Source organism: Rhineura floridana, chromosome 6, assembly GCF_030035675.1.
Source record: "Rhineura floridana isolate rRhiFlo1 chromosome 6, rRhiFlo1.hap2, whole genome shotgun sequence".
Lineage (NCBI taxonomy): Eukaryota > Metazoa > Chordata > Lepidosauria > Squamata > Rhineuridae > Rhineura > Rhineura floridana.
In genome coordinates, this window is record NC_084485.1 from 127,931,033 (window position 1) to 127,955,239 (window position 24,207).

Genomic DNA, 24,207 nt, shown 5'->3' on the forward strand with positions numbered 1-24,207 from the left:
CAGGATAAGGTTTATTAATCTTAGTTAAGACTGAGATCGAGTGTGATACCATGGCTAGAGAATTGGATATGGATGGAAAGAATTTGTATACTGAAACAAATATGTATTGGTATCCGATACTTTTTATGTTATGCTATCAAAGATGGGACAGAAGCGAGACTGCCTACATCATTAACTCCCTTTTGGTGGGATGTGTATCCTTTTTAATTCTATTATTCTGCTTTCTGGTATTCTTTTTATTTTATATATAAAGCTTCTATTGCTGAATGTACTCTTTTTCTATTTTATATAGAGTGATATGTTTATTGTACTTTGTTGTGTTACTTGTTTGTTGTTACATTTAGTAAAAATCTCGATAAAACACTATTCACAAATATATTCACTAATAAGCAAAAAACTTTGCAGTTTAAGAACATACCTATAGCCAACAGATATTTCTATCAAACTTTAAAAAGCAGGGAAATTGGGCAGCTATAGTGAATGCACCAGGGGAGCAGGAGACCTGACCTCCTGTCTGAGATACTGTACAGCCATACAAATTTGTCAAAATGCAAATACAATTTGGGTTGGTCTTTCACAGTTCAATCCACTTCCTATGTAGCTTGGAAGAATTTGGTAACGTGCCTCTGAGCATATGGTGACTGGTGACAATACCTGCCATCTCCAAAGACAGAGAATTACATAAGAACATAAGAGCCTGCTGGATTGGGCCAGTGGCCCATCTAGTCCAGCATCCTGTTCTCACAGTGGCCAACCAGGTGCCTGGGGAAAGCCCGCAAGCAGGACCTGAGTGCAAGAACACTCTCCCCTCCTGAGGCTTCCGGCAACTGTTTTTCAGAAACATACTGCCTCTGTCTATGGTGGCAGAGTACAGCCATCATGGCTAGTAGCCATTGATAGACCTGTCCTCCATGAATTTGTCTCATCTTCTTTTAAAGCCATCCAAGCTGGTGGCCATTACTGCATCTTGTGGGAGCAAATTCCATAGTTTAACTATGTGCTGAGTAAAGAAGTACTTCCTTTTGTCTGCCCTGAATCTTCCAACATTCAGCTTCTTTGAATGTCCACGAGTTCTAGTATTATCAGGGAGGGAGAAAAACGTTTCTCTATCCACTTTCTCAATGCCATGCATACTTTTATGCACTTCTATCATGTCTCCTCTGACCCGCCTTTTCTGTAAACTAAAAAGCCCCAAATGCTGCAACCTTTCCTCATAAGGGAGTCGCTCCATCCCCTTGATCATTCTGGTTGCCCTCTTCTGAACCTTTTCCAACTCTATAATATCCTTTTTGAGATGAGGCGACCAGAACTGTACAAATGCAGCATCACCATAGATTTATACAATGGCATTATATGTATTTAATACATTTATACAACGGCTGTTTTATTTTCAATACCTTTCCTAATTATTGCTAGCATGGAATTTGCCTTTTTCACAGCTGCCGCACACTGGGTCGACATTTTCATCGTGCTGTCCTCTACAACCCCGAGGTCTCTCTCCTGGTTGGTCACCGCCAGTTCAGACCCCATGAGCGTATATGTGAAATTAAGATTTTTTGCTCCAATATGCATAATTTTACACTTGTTTATATTGAATTGCATTTGAGATTTTTCCACCCATTCACTCAGTTTGGAGAGGTCTTTTTGGAGCTCTTCGCAATCCCTTTTTGTTTTAACAACCCTGAACAATTTAGTGTTGTCAGCAAACTTGGCCACTTCACTGCTCACTCCTAATTCTAGGTCATTAATGAACAAGTTGAAAAGTACAGGTCCCAATACCGATCCTTGAGGGACTCCACTTTCTACAGCCCTCCATTGGGAGAACTGCCCATTTATTCCTATTCTCTGCTTTCTGCTTCTTAATCAATCCCTTATCCACAAGAGGACCTCTCCTCTTATTCCGTTTTTGTATGTTTGTTGGTATGTTCTTACTTTGCTTCTTTCCTGTGTTACTACTGTTTCTACAGAGAATGTAACCTATAAAATTACATTTCTCTCATTATTCATCTTAGAAATCTGTGTCAAATTTATTTTTATTAATTTCAAAGCCTTTTTATTGGTCGATATCATATGATGGTGAAAATAGCCTTTTTTGTTGCAAACTGGAGGTTATGCTCTATTTCTATTTTGGGCGCATTAACAGTTGAATCCGAAACTACAGTTTGATGTAAAATCAGACAGATTACAATATGTTGCTACTTAAGCAATGACTCTAGCTGTTTGAAAAAACAAACTTGCCCAAGATGAATGATTCAGCCTGCTATGCTTAAACCGCTCAAGGAAAGGCGAGCATGGTCAATTAAAAACATAGATCACACCTAGACTTTTGCTAGAATATTTTTCAACTCCCACTGTTTTATCTTGTGCAAACTGAGACACCCCTCATGTCCATTGGAAACTATTCTGCAGAATAGTCAGTGTCATTATTCTACACTTGGTTTTGGAGTTTTTTTGGTGTTGCAAAGTGTTGCTGTACTTCACATATTCACAGAAACAGAAGCAAACCACGGCTGCCATCTTCATTAAGGGCAATGGTAAACAACAGCAGAGAGGTAGGGGGGCGTGGGGGGCTGTGGATCGCAGAAGGGGAGCGGAGGGGCGGCTGAGGGCCCCCCTGTAACTCCAGGGGCTGTTGGGCCAGTGCCCCATCTGGCTGCCCTTTAGAACCGGTCCTGCAGACTGAGACACTTCTCATGTCCATTGGTAACTATTGCGCAGAATAATCACTGCCATTATTCCAGAATTGTTTTTGGAGCTATTTTTAGGGTTGCAAAGTGTTGCTGTACTTCACATATTCACAGAAACAGAAGCAAAAGAAAATGATATACTATAGGAAACTTCACTAAAATTGCAAAGTAAATTAAACATATTTAAAATGACTATCTGAATGATATCAACTGTTTTAATATTGTTGCTTCATCCCTGGTAAAACAAGAAAAGCATGGCGCATGCCCTGTTTCTGTAATTTGGGCTTATTGCAGGTGTTGCCATCACTCAGAGGCACATGTAACTAAATTCTTCCAAGCTACATAGGAAGTGGATTGGACTGTGAAAGACCAATCCAAATTGTATTTGCATTTTTACAAATTTGTATGGCAGTACAATATCCCACAGAGGGGGTCTCCTGCTGCCCTGGTGCATTCACTATAGCTGCCCGATTTCCCTGCTTTTTAAAGTTTGATAGAAATATCTGTTGGTAATAGGTACGTTCTTAAACCGCAAGTTTTTTTGTTTTGTTTGCCTATTAGTGAATTTCTCTGCTTTTAATCTGGGAGGTAAGAAATGGGATCCTGTGCAAGTTTGCTGAGAATGGATTGATAATTTGCATGCTTATTGAGTTCAGTGGGATTTACTTCCCTGCAATCATGCTTAGGATAGATGTAACTGACCACAGGGGATGGGGAGGGGAGGAAGAGGAGGAAGGGCAGAGGGGAGGAGGGAGATGGAAGCAGGCAGGAGGGGAAGGGGAGGAGAAGGGCAGGTTTGATCATTTGCATGCTTATTGAGTTGAGTGGGACTTACTCCCATGCAATCATGCTTAGGATAGGTAAAACTAACCATGGGGGAGGAGGAAGAGGGGATTGAAAGGGTATGGGGGAGGGGGAAGGAAGGAGCAAAAGGAAGGGGATAGGAGGGAGGAGGAGGGGAAGGCAGGTTTGATCATTTGCATGCTTTTTGTGTTCAGCAGGATTTACTTCTGTGTAATCATGTTTAGGATAGGTGAAACTAACCTGGAGGGCAAGAAGGGGGAGGGGAGGGGAGGAGATTGGGTGGGCGGGCACTGGGCAGAGGGGAAACCCCTTTCCTTTCCAAAAGGAAAACATTATGAACAGTATCATTCTTTTTCAGCGTTTCCCCCGCCTTCTTATTCTACAGCAGGCACATGTAGTCTCCCACCCAATTTAAACTAAAGCTGAAACTGGTCACATCCACACCAGACCTTTATTCCACTTTAGACAGTCATGGCGCCCCCCAAAGAATCCTGGGAAGTGTAGTTTGTGAAGGGTGCCGAGAGTTGCCTCCTCCCTATACTTTGGACAAGAGGCTACTGTAAGGAGAGAATATGGAGAAACCGATTGGTTCCCAGTCGGAAAGGGTGTGAGACAGGTGTATTTTATCACCCTATTTGTTTAATCTATACGCAGACCATATCATACGGAAAATGATATTGGACCAAGATGGACGTGTGAAAATTGGAGGGAGAAAGATCAAGAATTTACGATATGCAGACGATACCATACTACTAGTAGAAACCAGTAATGATTTGAAATGAATGCTGATGAAAGTTAAAGAGGAAAGCACAAAAGCAGGACTACAGCTGAACATCAAGAAGACTAAAGTAATGACAACAGAAGATTTATGTAACTTTTACGTTGACAATGAGGACATTGAACTTGTCAAGGATTATCAATACCTTGGCACAGTCATTAACCAAAATGGAGACAATAGTCAAGAAATCAGAAGAAGGCTAGGACTGGGGAGGGCAGCTATGAGAGAAGTAGAAAAGGTCCTCAAATGCAATGATGTATCACTGAACACTAAAGACCATGGTATTCCCGATCTCTGTGTATGGATGTGAAAGTTGGACAGTGAAAAAGGTGGATAAGAGAAAAATCAACTCATTTGAGATGAGGTGTTGGAGGAGAGCTTTGCGCATACCATGGACAGTGAAAAAGACAAATAATTGGGTGTTAGAACAGATTAAACCAGAACTATCATTAGAAGCTAAAATGATGAAACTGAGGTTATCATACTTTGGACACATCATGAGAAGACATGATTCACTAGAAAAGACAATAATGTTAGGAAAAACAGAAGGGACTAAAAAAAGAAGAAGACCAAACGAGATGGATTGATTCCATAAAGGAAGCCACAGACCTGAACTTACAAGATCTGAACAGGGTGGTTTATAACAGATGCTATTGGAGGTCGCTGATTCATAGGGTCACCCTAAGTCATAATCGACTTGAAGACACATAACAACAACAACAACAAGCTCAGAGATGCTAGGAGATGCCTTGTTCCCCTCACAAAGGTTCAATCAGAGAGGCTGACTGTTAAACCACTCTGGCTACAGGAACTCTGTCAGGGGAATAGGAGTCTCTTCTCAGCACCCTTCACAAACTACACTTCCCAGGATTCTCTGAGGGAAGCCATGACGGTTCAAAGTGAAATAAAGGTCTGGTGTGGGTGTGGCCCCCTGATTAGCCAAGCCAAGCAGCTGTGAGTCTGGCTTTAGCACACTGACAGTTGGTTCTTACTGAGCATGCCCTGGCTTATCATTGACTTCAATGTTAAATTTTTTCAATTAATTAAAAATCAGCTAGGCATTTTTAAACTTTTAAACTGTAGAAGATGAAGGTCAGAGTATGGGGCAAGGCCAGTAGTTGGATTATAGGTACTCTGTGAACATGGCTGATTTTTAATTAATTCCAACAAATTATGAGAACTCTGACAGAAAAAGTCCCAAAGGGGTCTGTTTTTACTCTTTCTTTTTACCCTGTGAACTCTCGATTCTGTCTGACTGTTTTGTGTATCGCCATGAAAATTTAGAAGGTTGTTAAGTGTTTCTTAGTTCAGGACTATATGTTTTGTAAGGTTTTGTTTTGAAATGAGCATATGGGAAGCATCAGAATGGTATGGGAGGTATTTTAAATTTAACATTGCAGAATGCGAAAAAATCCATGCTGGCTATAGTATACAGCTACTCGTGACTGTATAATAACTACAACTTTTGAAATCTCTTACTACACATTTTCAGTGATCTCTGTTTGTATTTCTTAAAATGTTAATAATCATAAATACACAAATCAATCAGAGTGCTATAATTTCATGTGAATTATTCTATTTAATACATTTTGTAGACTGCATGTTTGGATTTCTATCTAAACTAACTTCAGATTAGTCCTGTGTACTTTTATTTTAGATGAGTGGTTTGTAGATTATTTTTCAAAGATATATGCATGGCTAAATTTAATGCATTGCACTGAAAAACATGAAGGCACTGCATCAAAGTATAGAACATTTGGCCAGGAATGTGTGTCTGAATTGTTTGGTATTATTGAACAGCTTACTGAATAGCATGGAAGCAGGCTATTGCCTTTATACACTGCTTCTGAGATTCCCAGAGTCAGCCACAAAGAGCTTGTGAGAAACAGGATTCTGGACTAGAAGGGCCTTTGATGTGATTCACTTATGTTCTTAGATTTGATGCTCTGTCTCCTACTGTGCTTCTTGAATATGTTTCTTCAAAACTTTTATCAAAGTACAGTAGGGCCTCGCTTCTCGGCGTTCCGTTAATATTGCTCCAGTGGGGTGATCAGCTGGAGGGGGGGCTGGAGCTTCCCGCGCTACAGCTGATCTCCTCTTCTGGTGCGATCAGTCTCCCGCGCTCAAGCTGATCGCGCCAGAGGAGGGGAAGATCAGCTGTAGTGCGCTACAGCTGATCTCCTTGGGGCAATCAGACTCCCACACTCCAGCTGATTGCACCAGAGGAGGGGAAGATCAGCTTTTCGGCAGTTTTTGCTTTTTGGTGGGGGTTTGGAACCTAACCTGGCATATGAGTGGGGCCATACTATATCGCTGACTACCCTGCTATTGTATCAATGCGTAATTTGTATGTGATGGCATACAACTTTCCGTTTGAATTTTCTTCTGATTTCTTGATGTATATGTGTATCTACAGCATTCAGAAACATTCTGGCTGGGTTTATTTCTTTCAGATAACGTACCTGTTCTTGTGAAAGAGAAGCTACCTGTAATAGGAATTGGAAAGCATGTATGTGGTGCTGCAACAGGTACAAATTGTGCAATACTATTTTTGTTGGTGAAGAGAAATATGATTGAACTATACTGTGAGAAGCTAGTTCTGGTTAAAATTACACAAGCCCGAAAGGTCACATTACTTAATACAGCTTTGACTTTATTCAGTATTTCATTGTCTTTTCTTGGTATATAGCCTTTTGCTGCTGAACACTTTGGATCTGTGTAAACATACCTTGTAATTATATTTATGTAGCTAATAAAATTAAGCAATCTGAAGCAAGTTAATAAGACTTACCAAATGCTTTCATACATAAGTACTGTACTTTTAAGTTAATATACTGGAGCTGCAAGCCTGCTCATATTTAACTTGGGTGTTAAGTCCGATGGAACTCAAACTGTATACAATTGGGCTATTAAGCAGTAACACTAAAATGTCTCTTGAAAATACTGTACCATAAATATGGTACATCTATTAATGAGCCATGTTATCCAACTGTTGTGGATTGAATAGGGTGAAAAGATGATTCAAGCATCAATGGTACAAAAGTTTTACAACAGTTCATTGTTTATATTGTTGTTTGAAGCAGCCACAGTTCAAACACTTCCTATGTGTTCTCAGATCTTGCTTTGAGGTGTTTAGTTGAAACCTATGCAAAACTCTGTGATGACAAAAAGGAAGGTCCTGCATCAAAACGCTTCAAGAACAATGCAACCAACAGAACATCTAACTATTCTGATGAATCCTATAGCGAGCCTGTAACTGAGAATTGGAGCCCCGTGGCTGGAATTGTTATTGCTCTATGTTGCCATCACAAGTGTGACTGGAAGCATTACGTAGGCCAAGAGTTCTTTACAACAGTAGGACTTGGGGCAATGGAATTCAACTATTTTAAAAGAATGACAAGCTGGGCCACTTGTGGCATGAGAGAAACCACTGCAAAAACCTATACAACTCATGCAAAGAATGAAGAACAAAGCAACGAGGCCGAAGAACATGAGCAGCATGGCAGAAGTGTTGAATATAATTTGGATAGCCTGCAAGGGTACGTGATCATTTCACGTAACAACAGGTTACTGAAATAAATAAGTTTTACTTTCATTTATTTATTTATTTATTTATTTATTTATTTATTTATTTATTTATTTATTTATTTATTTATTTATTTATTTATTTATACATTTGTATACTGCCCCATAGCCAGTTAAATGCATTTGATAGTCTTTCAGATATGTAGATTAGAATAGTTATTTTCCTCCCAAAATGTATTTTGTAATTTGATACAAAGTACAAAGTTTTAAATTAGATTCTAGTCTGTGAAAGCTTACGCAATCATACATTTGTTAGCCTTTAAGGTACTGTATTACTCTAGTTTTAAATTTTAAGGAAATCTAAGCTGCCTGCCTTCACTGAAATGCTCTAAATCTGATGTCCTCTTTTGATTCCTTAAAATGTTAGCATTGGTATATTTAAAACATTTTTCTTTTTTGTTCTAGGCTACTAACCGCTGAGGACCGAAAGCAGATAGGTCACCTTTGCAAACTGTTGATTGATCATGGTCGGATTGAATATTTACAGCAGAGGGGGTATGAAGCTGTGTTGCAGCACTATACAGATCCCAGTGTGTCCTTAGAAAATGTACTCTTAACAGCTGTGCCTCATCAGTCTTCACTAGTCCCTTCAACTGCTTAAAAACTGGAGGTCTTCAGAACTACTGGACACAGTGTCTGTAGAAAATTTCTACATTTCTAACATCCACTATTGTGCTTGCCAAATAAGTACCGGCACCAACTTACTTTTTTGCATTGAGGGAACACCTTTACATAATTGTTATAGCGGATATGTGTACTGTTCAATTCCTCTGTGCCTGGAAGAACTGCAGTTGTTACCTTCCAGTAATAGTGAAAACCCAGACTGGCATGGATTGACTTTTTTTTTTTACTTGTCGTTGACAGCAGCACCAGCTAGAATATCATTTTCCATGTTTTCTGAAAGAGAACACATTGAATGGAAGAAATCCACATGCCAAGAAAATTTCACATTTAAATTTTTTAATGACAACTTAGTTATAATCCTACCTAATTTGTTCACTATACCTTTTTGTAAGGGTTTTTACAAGTTTTAAAAACTGTTTTAATTACATACTTGCATAGAATTAAAGAGCTTAGCTGAAGCCTGTTCAGTACTTTTTCCCCTGCTAATAGACTGGATCAAATTATACTTTACATTTAACACATAATAGAGCCCCCAATCAAGGTTGGGGTAAAGTGCACAGAGATGGAGCTTTTAACAATTTCTTGTGTGCCACAGGCACAATGAAAATCCAGCTGTGGCTGCAGTTTGTCTCAGAAGGGGTGATTTTCATCAGAGCTTTCCCTTGGAAAATCTTATGTTCAAGGAGGGCACATGAATTAAGGTAACACATACGTTGATAAATCTAATGATATATTGGCACTTCCCCAACTTGCCCTGAAATAGCTTTTGACAGCTCAGAGAGAAACACCTTCATTGCTGTCTGCATTTGGTAAAGTGGCAGCAACAATCTAAGAAGGAATACTTTTCCTTCCTGAGGAAGAAGAAACATTACAAAGTAAAATATTACAAAGCTGCATCACTTGAAAATATGCCCCTGGTTTTGCTCACTGAATTCAAATTTTAACAGTATAAAGATACCTTTTCTGTTGAGTGACTCTTGAATGTATGCATGCATGAACTGGATTCCATACAGCTCCTGTTCCTCTTCCTCTTCAGCATTCTCACAAGGCGGAAGTGTTACCTGCAACTTCAGTGGGTTGTCTCTGAAGTTGACAAATCTAATGATATATTAGAGTTATATTCAAAAAACAAAACAGGAAGAGTTGTTTCAGACCTAACAACCTCACAACCCGTTACCTCAGTGAAGCTTGTGTGGATAGTATATATTTTTCAAAACCTACAACTTACTGGCTCAGTTCCCACATAACACTAAACCAGCTTAGTGGTAGAACATCTACTTTGCATACAGAAGGTCCCTGATTCTACCCTGACATCTCCGAGTAGTCTGGGAATGCCCCCTGTCTGAAACCCTGGAGAGCTACTGGCAGTCAGTGTAGACAGTTCTGAGCTAGCATCCATTCCACTCTTACAGTATTGTTAGCCACAATAAGCTTTAGCTGGATTAGGACCATTAAATTTATGTCAATTGTAGATTAAAATTGTTTATGCTATGTATTCATACACATATCCCCAGCCATTAGTTACTGCTGATGTGCTTTGTGAGCAGTGATGATGTTGGATTCCCCTCACCTGCCAGCTATTCTGGGGGATACATCAAGGAATCAGGGTGCACATTATTCCCTCAGGCTGGTGACAATGCTCATATATTGGCAGGGGGCAAACAAATCAGTAAGACCTCCACACTCCAAAGGAAAAAATTGGTGCAGCATCCAACATGATAGCTTAATACTTTAGGTACACTTCAGACCCCCTTTTAGCATACTTGTGCTTTGGATTTCCTTATAATTTAGGAACTATTAGTGTATGGGGATGCAGTTACAAGAAACAGAAGCCTCAGCTGGTTTGTGGTGCCATGGAACATTTCAGTTTTTTCTTGAAACCACTGAGCCAGGTGAACAGAAGCCTAAAAGCAGCAACTCTGAGCAGTGTGGTTGTATGTATCTGCCTGCCCATAGTTGTATTTCTTTCTTTATTAAATTTATATCCTGCCCTTCCAGAAGGGGACCAGGGTGGCAAACAAAACACTAAAAACACTCTAAAACATCTTTAAAAATGGACTTAAAATATATATTAAAACAAAACATCTTTAAAAATGTCTTTTAAAAAAGCTTTAGAAACATCTTAAAAAGCAATTCCAAGACAGATTGGGATAAGGTCTCTACTTAAAAGGCTTGTTGAAAGAGGAAGGTGTTCAGCAGGTGCTGAAAAGATAACAGAGATGGTGCCTGTCTAATATTTAAGGGGAGGGAATTCCACAGGGTAGGTGCCACACTAAAGGTCTGTTTCCTGTGTTGTGCGGAACGGACCTCCTGATAAGATGGTATCTGCACGGGGCCCTTATCTGCAGAGTGCAGTGATCAACTGGGTATATAAGAGGTAAGATGATTTTTCAGGTATCCCCGTCCCCAGCTTTGTAGGGCTTTGTACAACAAAACAAGAACTTTGAACTTGGCCTGATAGCTAATGTACAGCCAGTGCAGTATTCCAGCTACTGCAGGGGCTTTCTGCTCACCTCAAGTTTGTCATGTCCTTCAGGCAAGTAGGAATATCCTGGAGTTTATTGTTGGTAAGGACAAGAGTGCTCAGATTTTTTAAGTTATGAATGGATTCTGGTATATGAGTTATTTCATTCCTTTGAAGCCACAAAGTATGTAGGTTTTCTACTCTGTGAAGTCAAACAGATCTATTAATTATGAAGAAAAACACTATACAAAAAATTTCATTTCTCTACCCATATACTGTAATTTCTCAGTGTGGTTTTAGGAATGGAGTGCAAGCATGGCATGCTATGAGCAATTTCTCTGGGGTTCTCATTTATGGAATTTATGGCAGCTAGCTGAGGATAAATCTTTGCCTGAGATCTGGAAGAGCTTGTGCTAGTCAGAGCTGACAGTACTAACCATTGGTTTGGATCAGTGGAGGGAATTTCTCTTATAACTATTATAGCATTTCCAGGAGAAAATATGACAAATAAAGTCAAGACAGTCTTGCCAAATTTGTTCTGTTAATTTACCTGTTCATCCCTCTCTGAACACCTGAAAGAAAGGGATTTCTGTGATCCTCATCAATGTATAATCTTGAATTGCTAGCTCCATTAGCACACCTTTATATTTAACAACTCGCCTGGTAGCTATTCCATGCATGCAAACGAGTGGCTGGCAGGGGAGGGATTGTCCACTTGATTTCCGTGCTGGCCATGGAGAAAAAGAAGCCTGTTCTTCAGTTCTGTCCTACTACCACCAGCCTGTTTAGCAGAATGACCTTTTTAAACTAACTTTCTAGGATTCTGCATTATGGTGGCTGTTGAGGGGAGGGGGCTTCCCCTCTGCAGCTAGAAAGGAAACAAGTTACTAGCTCCTTAGCAGCCTAACTCTTTTTTTTTAAAGGCAGGTTTGTAACTTTTGTGAGTTTATTTACATGGCTGAATTAGCACAACCTATCTTGAAATGAAAACACCTGATCCCATCATCTTAATATTGGTGAGCCAAACACTACAACAGCCAAACCCAGAGTGCCAATGGATAAAGTTTTTGAACTGAGACAGCTGGTTTCATATCCAACTGCACTAACTAGCCTTGGGAACACCTGTTTTTCAGCTTCAGTTTTCTCTGTGAAATGGGAAGAGTAACATACCTCAAGGGTCGTTACGTTTGTAAAGCACAGCACACATTAAAAGTGCTAAAGAAATGAATCAAACATAAAACCATTATCCTTTCAATTAGCTATTCTGTGATGGTTTCAAGGCAGCATAGTCAGTATGGATTAGACTAAAATGGTCTAGATGAAGGTGGCAATGGCTGAAGCTATGTGGGCTCCACCAATTTATGCCCTTAGAACAGAGCAGAGGGAGAAGGGTCTCCTTCGTGTCTATTCCCAGGCCCCACCTCACAGGACCAAGCAGGCTTATCCAATTGGCTCCCAGGGGAGAATCAGCCATAGCACAGCAAGGTAGTCTCAAGGTACGCATGTCAGAGGCAACACACAGGAAGAGGAACTTCTTTCTTGCTCCCTTCCACTCATCCTCTCAATGGCAAAAAATGGGCCCCCAGTAAACAGGGACACAGGACTTGTTTGTTTTAGGATAAACTGTACAATCATGCTCCTTGCCTATATTGCAATGTATTTCAGTTTTACAATCTAGGTAATGAGACATTTTATTTCAGTAACTTAGCGCTACTATGAACTGTTGGATAGGAGCAGGAATTTCCCTGAGTTATATAATTTACCTGTCAAGATTGCCAGGGATTTCTTTAAGTTGATTGCTTCCCATGTCTAACCATTCCAGGTTTGGCATATCCACAATGACTGATGGGAATGTGGTAAACTGATTCATACTCAGATCTAGATGATAAAGCTTCTTCATGTTGCTGAGCTGAGAAAAATACAGAGGTATCTCAGTGATAACAGGCACATCCCATCAGCGGTATGACTAGACTGTAATCATCAAGGAAGGACCGGATCCAGTTTTTGTGTGTTGTGTGCAAGAAACCAGCAGTGGCTAAACCCAGGGGGTGGGAGAGAGCAGAGGAGATCCCTGCGCATTATTCATGTTACTTCAGTGATCTTTAATTCATCTCCCCACTGATCTTTGAAGCACCAGGAAAGCAGCAGTGTGGGGACTTAGGTCAGCTATTTATTCAGTATTCATCCTGCTTTGGTTGCACAAAGCTTACATGGTGGTTAATGTCTGTTCATTACTGAACGTTCCTTCTGATTTGTTTATGGGGTAGTTATATGATAATGAGCATTCACCCTGCTGTTATCCTAATTTCCTAAGGAATGTTGATATTTCCATTAAATCATTTGTTCATCCCACACATTTCAACACATTTTCCTATCACTTTCCAAACCACATGAAGCCTTCTGTGTTTTTAAGTGTTTTTGTTGTGCTGGAGGGATAGAGTACTTTAATTCTCTTTAAATGTGCAGAACTAGAGTTCTGGTATGCATTTGAATTCCTCCTGGAAAATAATGACAGCCTGGAGGCACTCCTAGACAGAGGCCTAAACTTACTTGGTGCTATTGTCAGACCACTTACTTTTGAAGAATCTGCTTGAAATCCGTGGCATTAGAATCTTAGGCAATGTGCAGAACAGAGTCAGACAGGGTTCTTATGGAACCACTTTGAGTATTGTATGTTGGACTATATTCAAGAGTAAGTTAGGTGTGTGCCACCATAACAAACTGTCTGCATAGCAGATGCTTGAGTGACCAGGACCTACCTGCTTCAGTAAACAAATTTGTCCTGTTTCTATAGCAATAACTTTGATCTCTTCCTCTGGGCCAAAATGTATGGCTTTGTACATGCACGTAACTCTTATACATACAATACAAGCAGTATAGAAGGGCCTGCCCAGAGTTCAAGATATTTCGGTAGAGTGACAAGGAAAAGCCAGACCTGAGAATTTTTGCAAGGAAATGTAATACAAAAACTGCCCCAATGTGAGGTGGTCAGAGCCACTTCGTACATTATAAAACAGGGAATGAGGAAATACAATTGGGATAAACCTATCTGGACATAATGGATTTTCCTTGCAATAAAATCTATCAAGTCCCACAAGGAGAGAAGAAACAAATCACTAGCCCTTCCCCCTTGGACTGCTTTGTTGCAATTAAGCTTATAATATTTAAGATGCAGGTCTAAACACATTTACTAAGGAAGAAGTCCCATTCAACACAGTGGGACTTACTCCTGAGTACAGATAGGTGAATATGTCAATTTTAGTTTCTAATTTTTCCAAACTTAAATTCAGTTCTTAAAATTCTGTAGCAGTTTGCAATTTAAAAAAGAAAATCCTCAAAAATTAATGAGCATTTTAGTACAAATTTCTCCTAAGATACACATTTCCCCCCCAATATAATGCATTTTGTATGTTATTTTCCGTAATATATGCACATTGTCTCCTAGTATGTAATGCCACCCTGAACTACTACTGGGAAGAAGGGCAGGATATAAATTTAATAAAATAAATAAATAAATAGTATATGCGTTTTTTGTTCACATTACTTTGCTGGAGAACTGCAAAATTCGGAGATGTGTGAATTTCAAATGATGGCTGTTCTAGTATTGTTTCAGAAAGCGCGAATTGTGTAAGTTCACCTTTAAATGTGAACTGAATTGAATTTCTTTCCCCATCCCTACTCCTGAGCCAACATGCCTAGGATTGTGCTGTTATATCATGGGCCATCTTCCCCTTTCTCAAATATAAAACAGGAAAAGCTTTTTCTAAGCATGCCTGTTGTGACACATACATGCTTCATTTTTAAAAGTGCAAACGCATGCAAAATTAACTGATAATAAATCAATTAATCAACTACGAGTCCTTTAATTGGTCAATAAGCCTTATTAGAAAATGTAAAGTGATAGTAAGAGCTAGCTCAGAATGGCAATCCTCACACCAGAGTCTTGGGAGCTGCCATTGGGCTAACAATGGAACAATGGTTGTGTAGCAGTGTCATGTATAAGAACTAGCACCTCCCGAAGTGGCTGTGCATGCAGCTACCGCATTTTGGCCAGAAAGGGCTGATATAATTGGGCAAGCAGTGGCAGTAACAGCAAATCCACACTCACAGATGATCCCTCCATGTTGGCACAGTTTTATTGCAAGTCTGCTAGGAGCCACTTACGGGCTCACATGGAAGGGGAATGGTTACATTGGCCCTCAGAACAGGAACAGATCCAGCATTCATTACTCTGGTATAAAAGAAGGTAATTGTAAGCATGCCCTTTGTCACCCTAACCAGAGAGAGAGAGAGAGAGAGAGAGTGGTGTTTCCAAACCTGGTGGGGAAGTTCACAGAGGTCTCTGTTCACTGCCAGCTCCAATCTTTCTAAGCTGACACAGTTGCTTAGTTCTTTCGGAACAGTTTTAATTTTATTGTAACTGAGCTTCAGCTCTTGGAGATTTGACAACTGACCTGCAGAAGTTACAAATGAAATGAAAGTTGGTCATCTTCACTTGTTAAAGCTTATTTTTCAACAAACAGAACCCTCAAAAAAGTCAGACAAAGACATGAAGAAGATGATCACTTTGTGGATGGCTCATACATTTTAAGGGTTCTCTCAACTTTATTTTATTTTCAAGACTGTGGAGTTAAGTTGGATCCATCTTCACAGATCTTGTGAAAATGTTATTTTGATCTCACCCAGAAAAGCCAGATTGTTGAAGAACCAACATTGGATGTCTGTTTCACCTTCTGGTTACATTTAATGAATTAAGTTGATTTAAATTTATTACCTGCCCTTCACACAAGTGTCCCAGGGCAGGTTACAAGAGTTTTAAAGTACATAAATGTTAAATGCAAATTAACATCACAATATACCAAAAAATAGGGTGGGTCCTAAAAATATACATCTCAGGTGTCAAAGGCCAGGGTAAAGAGGCTTAGTAGGGCACAGGTAACAATGAATTTTTAATGGAGGCCATAACTGATCAAAGACTAAGGAACCCACAACAACCTTGCTTCTGCCTACTGTACTGACTCCTTCAGGAATCAAGACAAAGGGCACTACATTTTTTTTCTTTTATTTTCCTTCTTAGGTCAACAGCAATGCGTGCACTGAGTTTGTTCAGAGGGCAAAAGGGAAGGGAAAAAAGTACAATGGTAAACCAGACATTCACTTTCTAATATGATTACATAAGGACTTCAGGAGTAGTTTGAATGACGTCATGAAAAATTAGCGTTGGCTGAAAAAAGCCAATTGCATATTCAGCGTCCAACTCACCGATCTCTCTAGGAATTTCCGCAATGGAATTTCGAGACAAATCCAGAACCATGAGATTTTGAAAGCGACCAATGAATTGAGGGATTTTAACCAAACTAGTTCGGTGAAGCTGCCATTCCTGGAGGTGGTTCAGTTTCAGCAAGCAAGAAGGTAGAGTCTACATTTGTATGAGACAAATCAAGAAGAGGGAATCATTAAGCTTGCCAGGAAAAAAATTACAATTATCCAATCAATCTGGGGCAAAATAAGAGCATGAAGCAAGGTAGAACACAGTAAATGAACAGAACAGACGGACAGTTGTTGAATGAGTCTCTTTCTGTTAGTTAAAACAGGGATGGGGAACTTTCAACCCATGAGCCAGATGTGGTCCCTGGGACTACCCCAACTGACCTCAAACATCCCCTCTTCCCTCCCACAGTGCTGCAATTAGATATGATAAAACTTTCCACTGTAGCCAATAGTTCTCCCTGCCCACAAACTAAATGTGATATGGAGGGGCTGTTTTGGGGGAAGGAGATGAAGTTTGGAAGAGAATTATTAGCCCACCCATCCCCCAAGCACTGTGACACACACACCCCGCAAGAAAACGCCCTACCACATCTCAACTAGCCTTGGAAAAAAGCCTCCTGTTGGCTTCAAGAGGGTGCTTTTTTCCAAGTCTAGGTTCCATCTGCACTATATATTTAAACCAGTGCACAAATAGTTACAATTCCCAGAGTTCCCTTAACAGGAATTGTTTGTTGCTCTGTGAGGGGAATAGGGAGTCCCCTAACAACTCTTTGCACAAACTACAATTCCCAGGATTCTTTGGGGGAAGCCATGACAGTTTAAAGTCATATAAAATGGTTTTAAATATACAGTGCAGATGGGGCCTTAATATAGTGGGACTGAGCAGCTCTGTGTGTATAAGAGAAAGAGACAACAAATGGGGTTGCAGTCTGCGGGTGCAGGCCAGGTTGGCCCAAGACATTGTGCTGCTTAAGGCAGAGGACAAGATGCCCCCCCCATTCCATGTACAAAAGCTGACTGGACTGGCAGTTGAATCTCTCTTCAGTAGTGGCAATAGCATCCTACACTGCCCCAGAGGGGAGCAGGCTAGTTTAAAGGATTATGTGGTACACACAGCTCGGATTTCCCACAGACCAGAATGGCCCAAGGCTCAGGAGGAATGGCCACGGAGTCTGCCTTCCAGTACCTACTGCCTGAAGCAATGAATTCACTCTGCCTAATTATAGTGCCAGCTGACCCTGCATGCATGGTGCATGGTATCAGTGTGTGGTCACCCCACTTGCTATCAGCTCTGTCCAGGCCCACTTTGTGTTTCCTAGAGTAGATTTGTTATACATTTCATAGAGGACCTCATTTTTTAGGTGCTTCACAAATAAACTACTATACTGTAAAAGTTGTAAAGGATCTGAATTCCTCTACCGAATCTTAAACGTGTGGAGAGCCCAGGACTGATTTTATGCTAGGTATGCGCATAGAGAAAGATGTTGGCAAGGTGAATGATCATGTGTAACCATGATTCTCCTGAATGTTGCCTTTATGGGTAACGATAGAATACACCAGTCTTCCCCAACCTGGTGCCCTTCAGATGCTTTGGACTCCAACTCTCATCAGCCTCAGCCAGCATAGACAATTGTCAGGGATGATGGGAGCTGTAGTCCAAAACATCTGGAGGACAAAAGTTTGGGGAAGCCTGGATTAAACTGACGAAGTGAAACACTGAAGCTGGGATAACAATGTAAAATCTTTTGTTAGTAATATCAATAATAATACCTTCCATTCTTCCTGTTCAATCTTTAAAACAGCTCTTCCATCTTCAGTGATTAATTTTTCTTTGAGTTTGGCCAAACTGACTCTCTCTTCCCAAACAAGTGTCAATCTAGAAAAAAGTTGGAAAGCTTTTAATATATTCCTTCCTTATTTGCCTAGGATTTTCACCTTACGAGTTCAAATATTCTGATCCATAGGTGGGGGCAGGATAGGTCAGGCACTGGTGTCTAGTAGTGTTGCTTTCAAATACATAATACCAGAAGTGTCGTCTGTCACTTTGTAATTAATGGATCTTAGACCACCCTACCAATCTGCACTAAGAAGGTGCCACTTAAATGCCATGGCCCACAGCATACTGTCTTAAGCCTGATCTATACATGTAGGCGACTGAGGTGTTAGAATTTTGGAATGTATCACTTCAGGCTGTGGATTTGGGGAAAAGAGTAAAAGACTCCCTGCAAATAGAAGACTAGTACATCAGGCAGTAAGGTCCTAGCATTTCCCTGCTGTGTTAATTATCTAGTTGCAAGAAGTTCTATCATTTTTATTTTCTTTTTATTTAGGAGAACTTTGAAATGTAATTTCCCACCAAATTGGAGGTAGAATGCAACTGAAATTGGTAATGGTTTATATTAAATGTCTCAGGGCCCAAATATCTGCAGGAGTGCCTCTTCTAATACCAGCTGATTTAGTTATTAAGACTGGCCATGTGTGTGCTCTCCTCATGGTCCCCACCAGGATTAATCATGAAGGGACATATAGAATGGGCTTCTCTGTGATGGTGCCCCAATTTTGGAATTATCTCTCCCTAGAGTTGTGTCTGTCTCCCACATTGTTGGTTTTCTAACATCAATTGAAGACATTTTTATTCACCTAGAATTTTACAGTTTGATAATGCGATGGTTAGTCCCCAGTAGCAATATGTGAACCCATGTTTTAATGATTTTGTTATCTATTTTTTTGCATGTACATGTTTTTATCCTGAGCTCCTTTGGAGGAAGGCAATTCAGAAATACTCTACACAAACAAAAACTCAGGCATCCCATGAGAGAGTTCAACTCAATATGTTGCTCATAAAGGTCAAAAAAATTCACTAATAGGCAAAAAACCTTGAAGTTTAAGAACTTACCTATGGCCAACAGATATTTCTGTTAAACTTTAAAAAGCAGGGAAATTAGGCAGCTATAGTGAATGTACCAGGGGAGAAGGAGACCTGACCTCCTCTCTGAGATATTGTACTGCCCTACAAATGTGCCTCTGAGGGTATGGTGAGTGGTGGCAACACCTGCCACCTCCAAAGATAGAGAATTACATTTTTGTATGTTTGTTGGTGTTCTTCTTACTTAGCTTATTTTCTGTTACTACTGTTTCTACAGAGAATCTAACCTAGAAAATTATATTTCATTATTCATCCTAGAAATCTGTGTCAAACTTATTTTTATGAATTTCAAAGGCTTTTTATTGGTCGATATCATATGATGGTGAAAATAGCCTTTTTTGTTGCAAACTGGAGGTTATGCTTTATTTCTATTTTGGGCACATTAACAGTTGAATCTGAAACTGCAGTTTGATGTAAAATCAGACAGATTACAATATGTTGCTACTTAAGCAATGACTCTAGCTGTTGGGAAAAACAAACTTGCCCAAGATGAATGATTCAGCCTGCTATGCTCAAACCACTCAAGGAAAGGCAAGCATGGTCAATTAAAAACATAGATCACACCTAGAATTTTGCTAGAATATTTTTCAACTCCCACTGTTTTATCTTGTGCAAACTGAGACACTCCTGATGTCCACTGGAGACTATTCTTCAGAATAGTCAGTGCCATTATTCCACAATTATTTTTGGAGTTTTTTTAGTGTAAATTTTGCAAAGTGTTGCTGTACTTCACATGTTCACAGAAATAGAAACAAAAGAAAATGATTTCCTATAGGAAACTTCACTAAAATTGCAAAGGAAATCAAACATATTTAAAGTGACTATATGAACAATATCAACTGTTTTAATATTGTTGCTTCATCCCTGCTAAAACAAGATCAGCACAGCACGTCTTGTTTCTGTTATTTGGGCTGATTGCAGGTGTTGCCACCACTCACCATATGCTCAGAGGCACATGATACCAAATTCTTCCAAGCTACACAAGAAGTGGATTGGACTGTGAAAGACCAACCTAAATTGTATTTGCATTTTGATAAATGTGTAGGGCAGGACAATATCTCAGAGAGGAGGTCAGGTCTCCTGTGCCCCTGGTGCATTCACTATAGCTGCCCAATTTCCCTGCTTTTTAAAGTTTGATAGAAATACCTGTGGGCTATAGTTATGCTCTTAAATCGCAAGGTTTTTTTTGCCTATTAGTGAATTTCTTTGCTTTTTAATCCAGGAGGTAAGAAATGGGATCTTGTGCAAATTTGCTGAGATTAGATTGATCATTTCCATGCTTATTGAGTTCAGTGGGATTTACTCCCCTGGCAATCATACTTAGGATAGGTGAAACTGACCACAGGTGATGGAGATGGGAAGAGGGGGAGGGGAGCAGGCAAGAGGGGGAGGAGGAGGGCAGGTTTGATCATTTGCATGTTTATTGAGCTCAGTGGGATTTAGTCCCATGCAATCATGCTTAGGATAGGTAAAACTGACCATTTGGAGGGAGGCCTAGAGTGGGCAGGGGAGGAGGAGGAAGGGAGAGGGGAGAGGAGGGGAGGAAGAAGGGAGGAGGAAGGGAGAGGGGAAGGTAAAGGCAGGTCTGATCATTTGCATGCTTATTGAGTTCAGTGGGATTTACTCCCGTGCAATCATGGCTAGAATAGGTAAAACTGACCATGGGGGAGGGGGAGGGGGAAGGGAGAGTAGAGGGAAGGAGAAAAGGGGGAGGGGAGCAGAAGAAGGGGGAGGGGGAAGGAGGGGATTGAAAGGGGAGGAGGTAGGGATGAAGGAAGGGGGAGGGAAGGAGCAAAAGGGAGGTGATAGGAGGGCAGGGCAGGTTTGATCAACTGCATGCTTTTTGAGTTCAGTGGGATTTACTCCTGTGCAATCATACCTAGGATAGGTGGAACTGACCTGGAGGAGGGGATGAGGAGGGCGGGAAGGGGAGGGGAGGAGATTGGGTGGGTGGGCACTGGGCAGAGTAGAAGGCCCTTTCCTTTCCAAAAGGAAAACATTTTGAACAGTATTATTCTTTTTCAACGTTTCCCCTACCTTGTTATTCTACAGCAGGCACATGTAGTCTCCCACCCAAATTTAAACCAAAGCTGTCCCTGGCCACATCCACACCAGAACTTTATTTCACTTTAGACAGTCATGGCTTCTCCCAAAGAATCCTGGAAAGTGTAGTTAGTGAAGGGTGCTGAGAACTGCTAGGAGATGCCCTGTTCCCCTCACAGAGCTTCAATTAGGGGGGCTGACTGTTAAACCACTCTGGCCACTCTGGAGCTCTGTCAGGAGAATAGGAGTCTCCTCTCAGCACCTTTCACAAACTACACTTCCTAGGATTCTTTGGGGAAGCCATGACTGTCTAAAGTGAAATAAGTGTCTGCCCTGGGTGTGGCCCCCTGATTAGGCAAGCCAAGCAACTGTGAGTCTGGCTTTTAGAACACTGACCATTGGTTCTTACTCGACATCATAATAGGCTTCAATGCAAAATGTCTTAAATTAATTAAAAATCAGCGAGGCATTTTTTTAACTTTTAAACTGCAGAAGATGAAGGTCAGAGTGTGGAGCAAGGTTATAATAGGATTACAGGTACTCTGTGAACATGGCTGATCTTTAATTAATTTCAAGAAATTATGAAAATTCTGACAAAGAAGTCCAAAAGGGGTCTGTTTTTACTCTTTCTTTTTACACTTTGAACTCTCGATTCTGTTTGACTGTTTTGTGTATCGCCATGAAAATTTAGAAGGTTGTTAAGCAAGCGTTTCTGAGTTCAGGACTATAAGGTTAGGAAGGTTTTGTTTTGAAATGAGCTTATGGGAAGCATCAGAATGGCAAGGGGGGTATTTATAATTTAACACTGAGGAATGTGCAAAATCCATGCTAACTATAGTATACAGCCACTCTTGTGGCAGTATAAAAACAGATTCTAAGGTCTCCAAAGAACCAGTAAGTCTTACTGGGAACCTACCTCTCTGCAGCCCTCTTACTGAATTCCTTTTCCTTTCGGAGCTCTTCACTAATGTTCTGGATTCTGACTTCCCAAAGTGTCTTAACAGCTGTAAATGAGCCAATGCAAACTGACGTTTCAGTCATAGATGTTCCGCAATCTGATTCTGTGTCTGGTTTCATTTTCCTGTGTCACTATTGCATACAGGAGAGTTGTGTATCAAAGAGGAAAATCTGGAGAGACCTTCAGGGTCAAGTATCTTTGATCCCTGCACGTCAATTGACTTCCAGTAGAAATAATATACAGTGAAAGAGAAGTGGTTCCACAGCCTAGAATTGTCAGAGCCACGTTTGCAGACCCTTGCAGCCAAGCAGCATAAAAGAGCTACAAAAAAAGAGAGATGATTCTAGACAAAGCCTCCTTGACAATCACTCACCGATCACAAGCCATTTCAAAAGCATGTTCCCATTTTTAGCTGCAGAGGAACAGCAGGCTCCATCCACCGATCAACAAATCCCTTGCCAGTGCATTCACCTTGAGCACTGAACAAAAACATTTTATTGTAATTACTTACCTAAATCATGGCCTGTATTGTATTGGCTGGTTTTCCATGGCTTGCTGATTTCTGCAACAGAAATCAGCGGTGAATCCTGCCTGCTTTTCCTAGAGCCATTGCCAACCTTTACACCAACTATGAAAGCGTGAAATGTAACTCCAGCCAAGTTCTAATTTTAACCCATGACGCTGGCTGGGAATAGTACGTATTGCAATGGCCAGACATCATAGCCCTCTAAGGTATTTGCCCATTCTGAATCTCTTTCTGCTTTTCAGAACTTGCAGTTAACAAGCAGTCAAAATGAAGCTAGCTGTTCTGGACAAAGAAAATATTTTACTATAATATTACTATGGTTATAATTGGTGACACATATCCAAATGAATAATTTGGGATAGAATAATGGCCAGTTTGGGGGCAGAACAGCAGCCATATTTTAGTAAAGAAAAATAGGGCATAGCAAGAAACACTCAAGTGGGTTATCGAAAAGTTCCTATTAGTAATGTTTTAAATGCATTTTATCTGGAAACCAAACGGTATTTAGTGTTACCCTGGCTAGGTGGGTTGATGGTAAATACTCTAAAAATGTCCAAACCCACTACAATGGCAGCAGGGCTCCTGCTAGGAGGAAGGGCAGGTTATAAATCAATCAATCAATCAATATCAGATGTTGCAATCCAAAACCTAGAGCAGCTTCAGACCACCAGCCTAAGATTCCATTACTGTGAGATTGTTAGGGTCCACATTAATGGAGAGAATATCCTCAGAACTCCTAAGGACTCCTCCCTTCCAAACACACACACGAAGAAAGTTGCTTTATGCAGCAGAGATACAAAAATAATATGAAAGAGAGTGCTGTTTATCTTAAACAAAATAAATTCATTTTATTAAGAAAGTACATGTGTATAGGAAAGCCTAATCTACACTAGCTGAATTCAAAAGGTAGGGAGATAATTGTGGGAAGGAGGAAGAGGAACTGGAAGTGATGATAGCCCTGAGAATATCAGTCTAATCAATCAGAGGCATGCTTAAACTTGAGGAAAGTAACAAGGAGAGAATTCAAGAAGGGGCACTTTCAACTGACTAACTATATGTATTGCCCCTAATGGTCAATAGATTCAGAGCATTGATTGGAGTGAAATGTCCAGCACCACTCACCTCATTCTACTAGTGCAGGCCTTTTACCTAGGGACCAAGAACATAAAAAGAATGCTGCTGGATCAGATGAAAGGCCTGTCTGGACCAGCATCCCATTTCTCACGTAGGCCAATCAGATGTCTCTGAGAAGTCCACAAATAAGGCACAAGAATAATAGGACTCTCCTGCTGACGTTCCTCAGCAAGTGTTCAGAGACATGCTACTTTCAATACTGGAGGTAGCATATAATAGGGGTGTGCACCGACTACAAGATGTGGTCCAGGCTCCCATTTGCTGTTCTGTCAAACAGGTTGATTTGTCTCAGATCAATTCAGAGGCTGCCCAATTCTGCCCAGTTTCCCACCCCACCTACCCCCTTCACTACTGGGAAATTGGTGTAACTTTTTTCCCTTTTAACAAATGTTGATGAAATTTACAGG

General features: G+C 40.4%; 2 protein-coding genes across 4 annotated transcripts in view; one reads left to right on the forward strand and one right to left on the reverse strand.

The window, feature by feature from the left end:
* Positions 1-8,936, forward strand: part of TRMT13 (tRNA methyltransferase 13 homolog) — a 14,558-nt gene extending 5,622 nt beyond the window's left edge. For all 3 annotated transcript variants that reach the window (XM_061633823.1, XM_061633824.1, XM_061633826.1), the window contains exons 9-11: positions 6,723-6,797; positions 7,385-7,808; positions 8,260-8,936. In XM_061633823.1, the coding sequence (XP_061489807.1) occupies positions 6,723-6,797; positions 7,385-7,808; positions 8,260-8,455 (695 nt within the window). In that variant the 3' untranslated portion in view covers positions 8,456-8,936. The remainder of the gene's footprint in view (positions 1-6,722; positions 6,798-7,384; positions 7,809-8,259) is intronic.
* On the reverse strand, positions 5,871-22,774 carry LRRC39 (leucine rich repeat containing 39). The gene is made up of 9 exons (XM_061633827.1): positions 22,652-22,774; positions 22,099-22,461; positions 17,984-18,089; positions 16,205-16,361; positions 15,260-15,396; positions 12,706-12,851; positions 10,992-11,144; positions 9,437-9,576; positions 5,871-8,751 (listed from the first exon to the last, which is right to left on the reverse strand). Exons 2-9 carry the CDS (start codon positions 22,257-22,259, stop codon positions 8,702-8,704), a joined length of 1,050 nt encoding a protein of 349 aa, XP_061489811.1. The 5' UTR covers positions 22,260-22,461; positions 22,652-22,774; the 3' UTR covers positions 5,871-8,701.
* Between the last annotated feature and the right edge of the window lie 1,433 nt (positions 22,775-24,207).

Coding starts and splice junctions, on each gene's coding strand:
- LRRC39 (XM_061633827.1), bottom strand. CDS start 22,259: ATGAAACCAGACACAGAATCAGATTGCGGAACATCTATGACTGAAACG. Junction 18,090..22,098: donor AGTAAGAGGGCTGCAGAGAG/GTAGGTTCCCAG, acceptor ACTTTTTTCTAG/ATTGACACTTGTTTGGGAAG. Junction 12,852..15,259: donor TCTGTGAACTTCCCCACCAG/GTTTGGAAACAC, acceptor TATTTTTCTCAG/CTCAGCAACATGAAGAAGCT.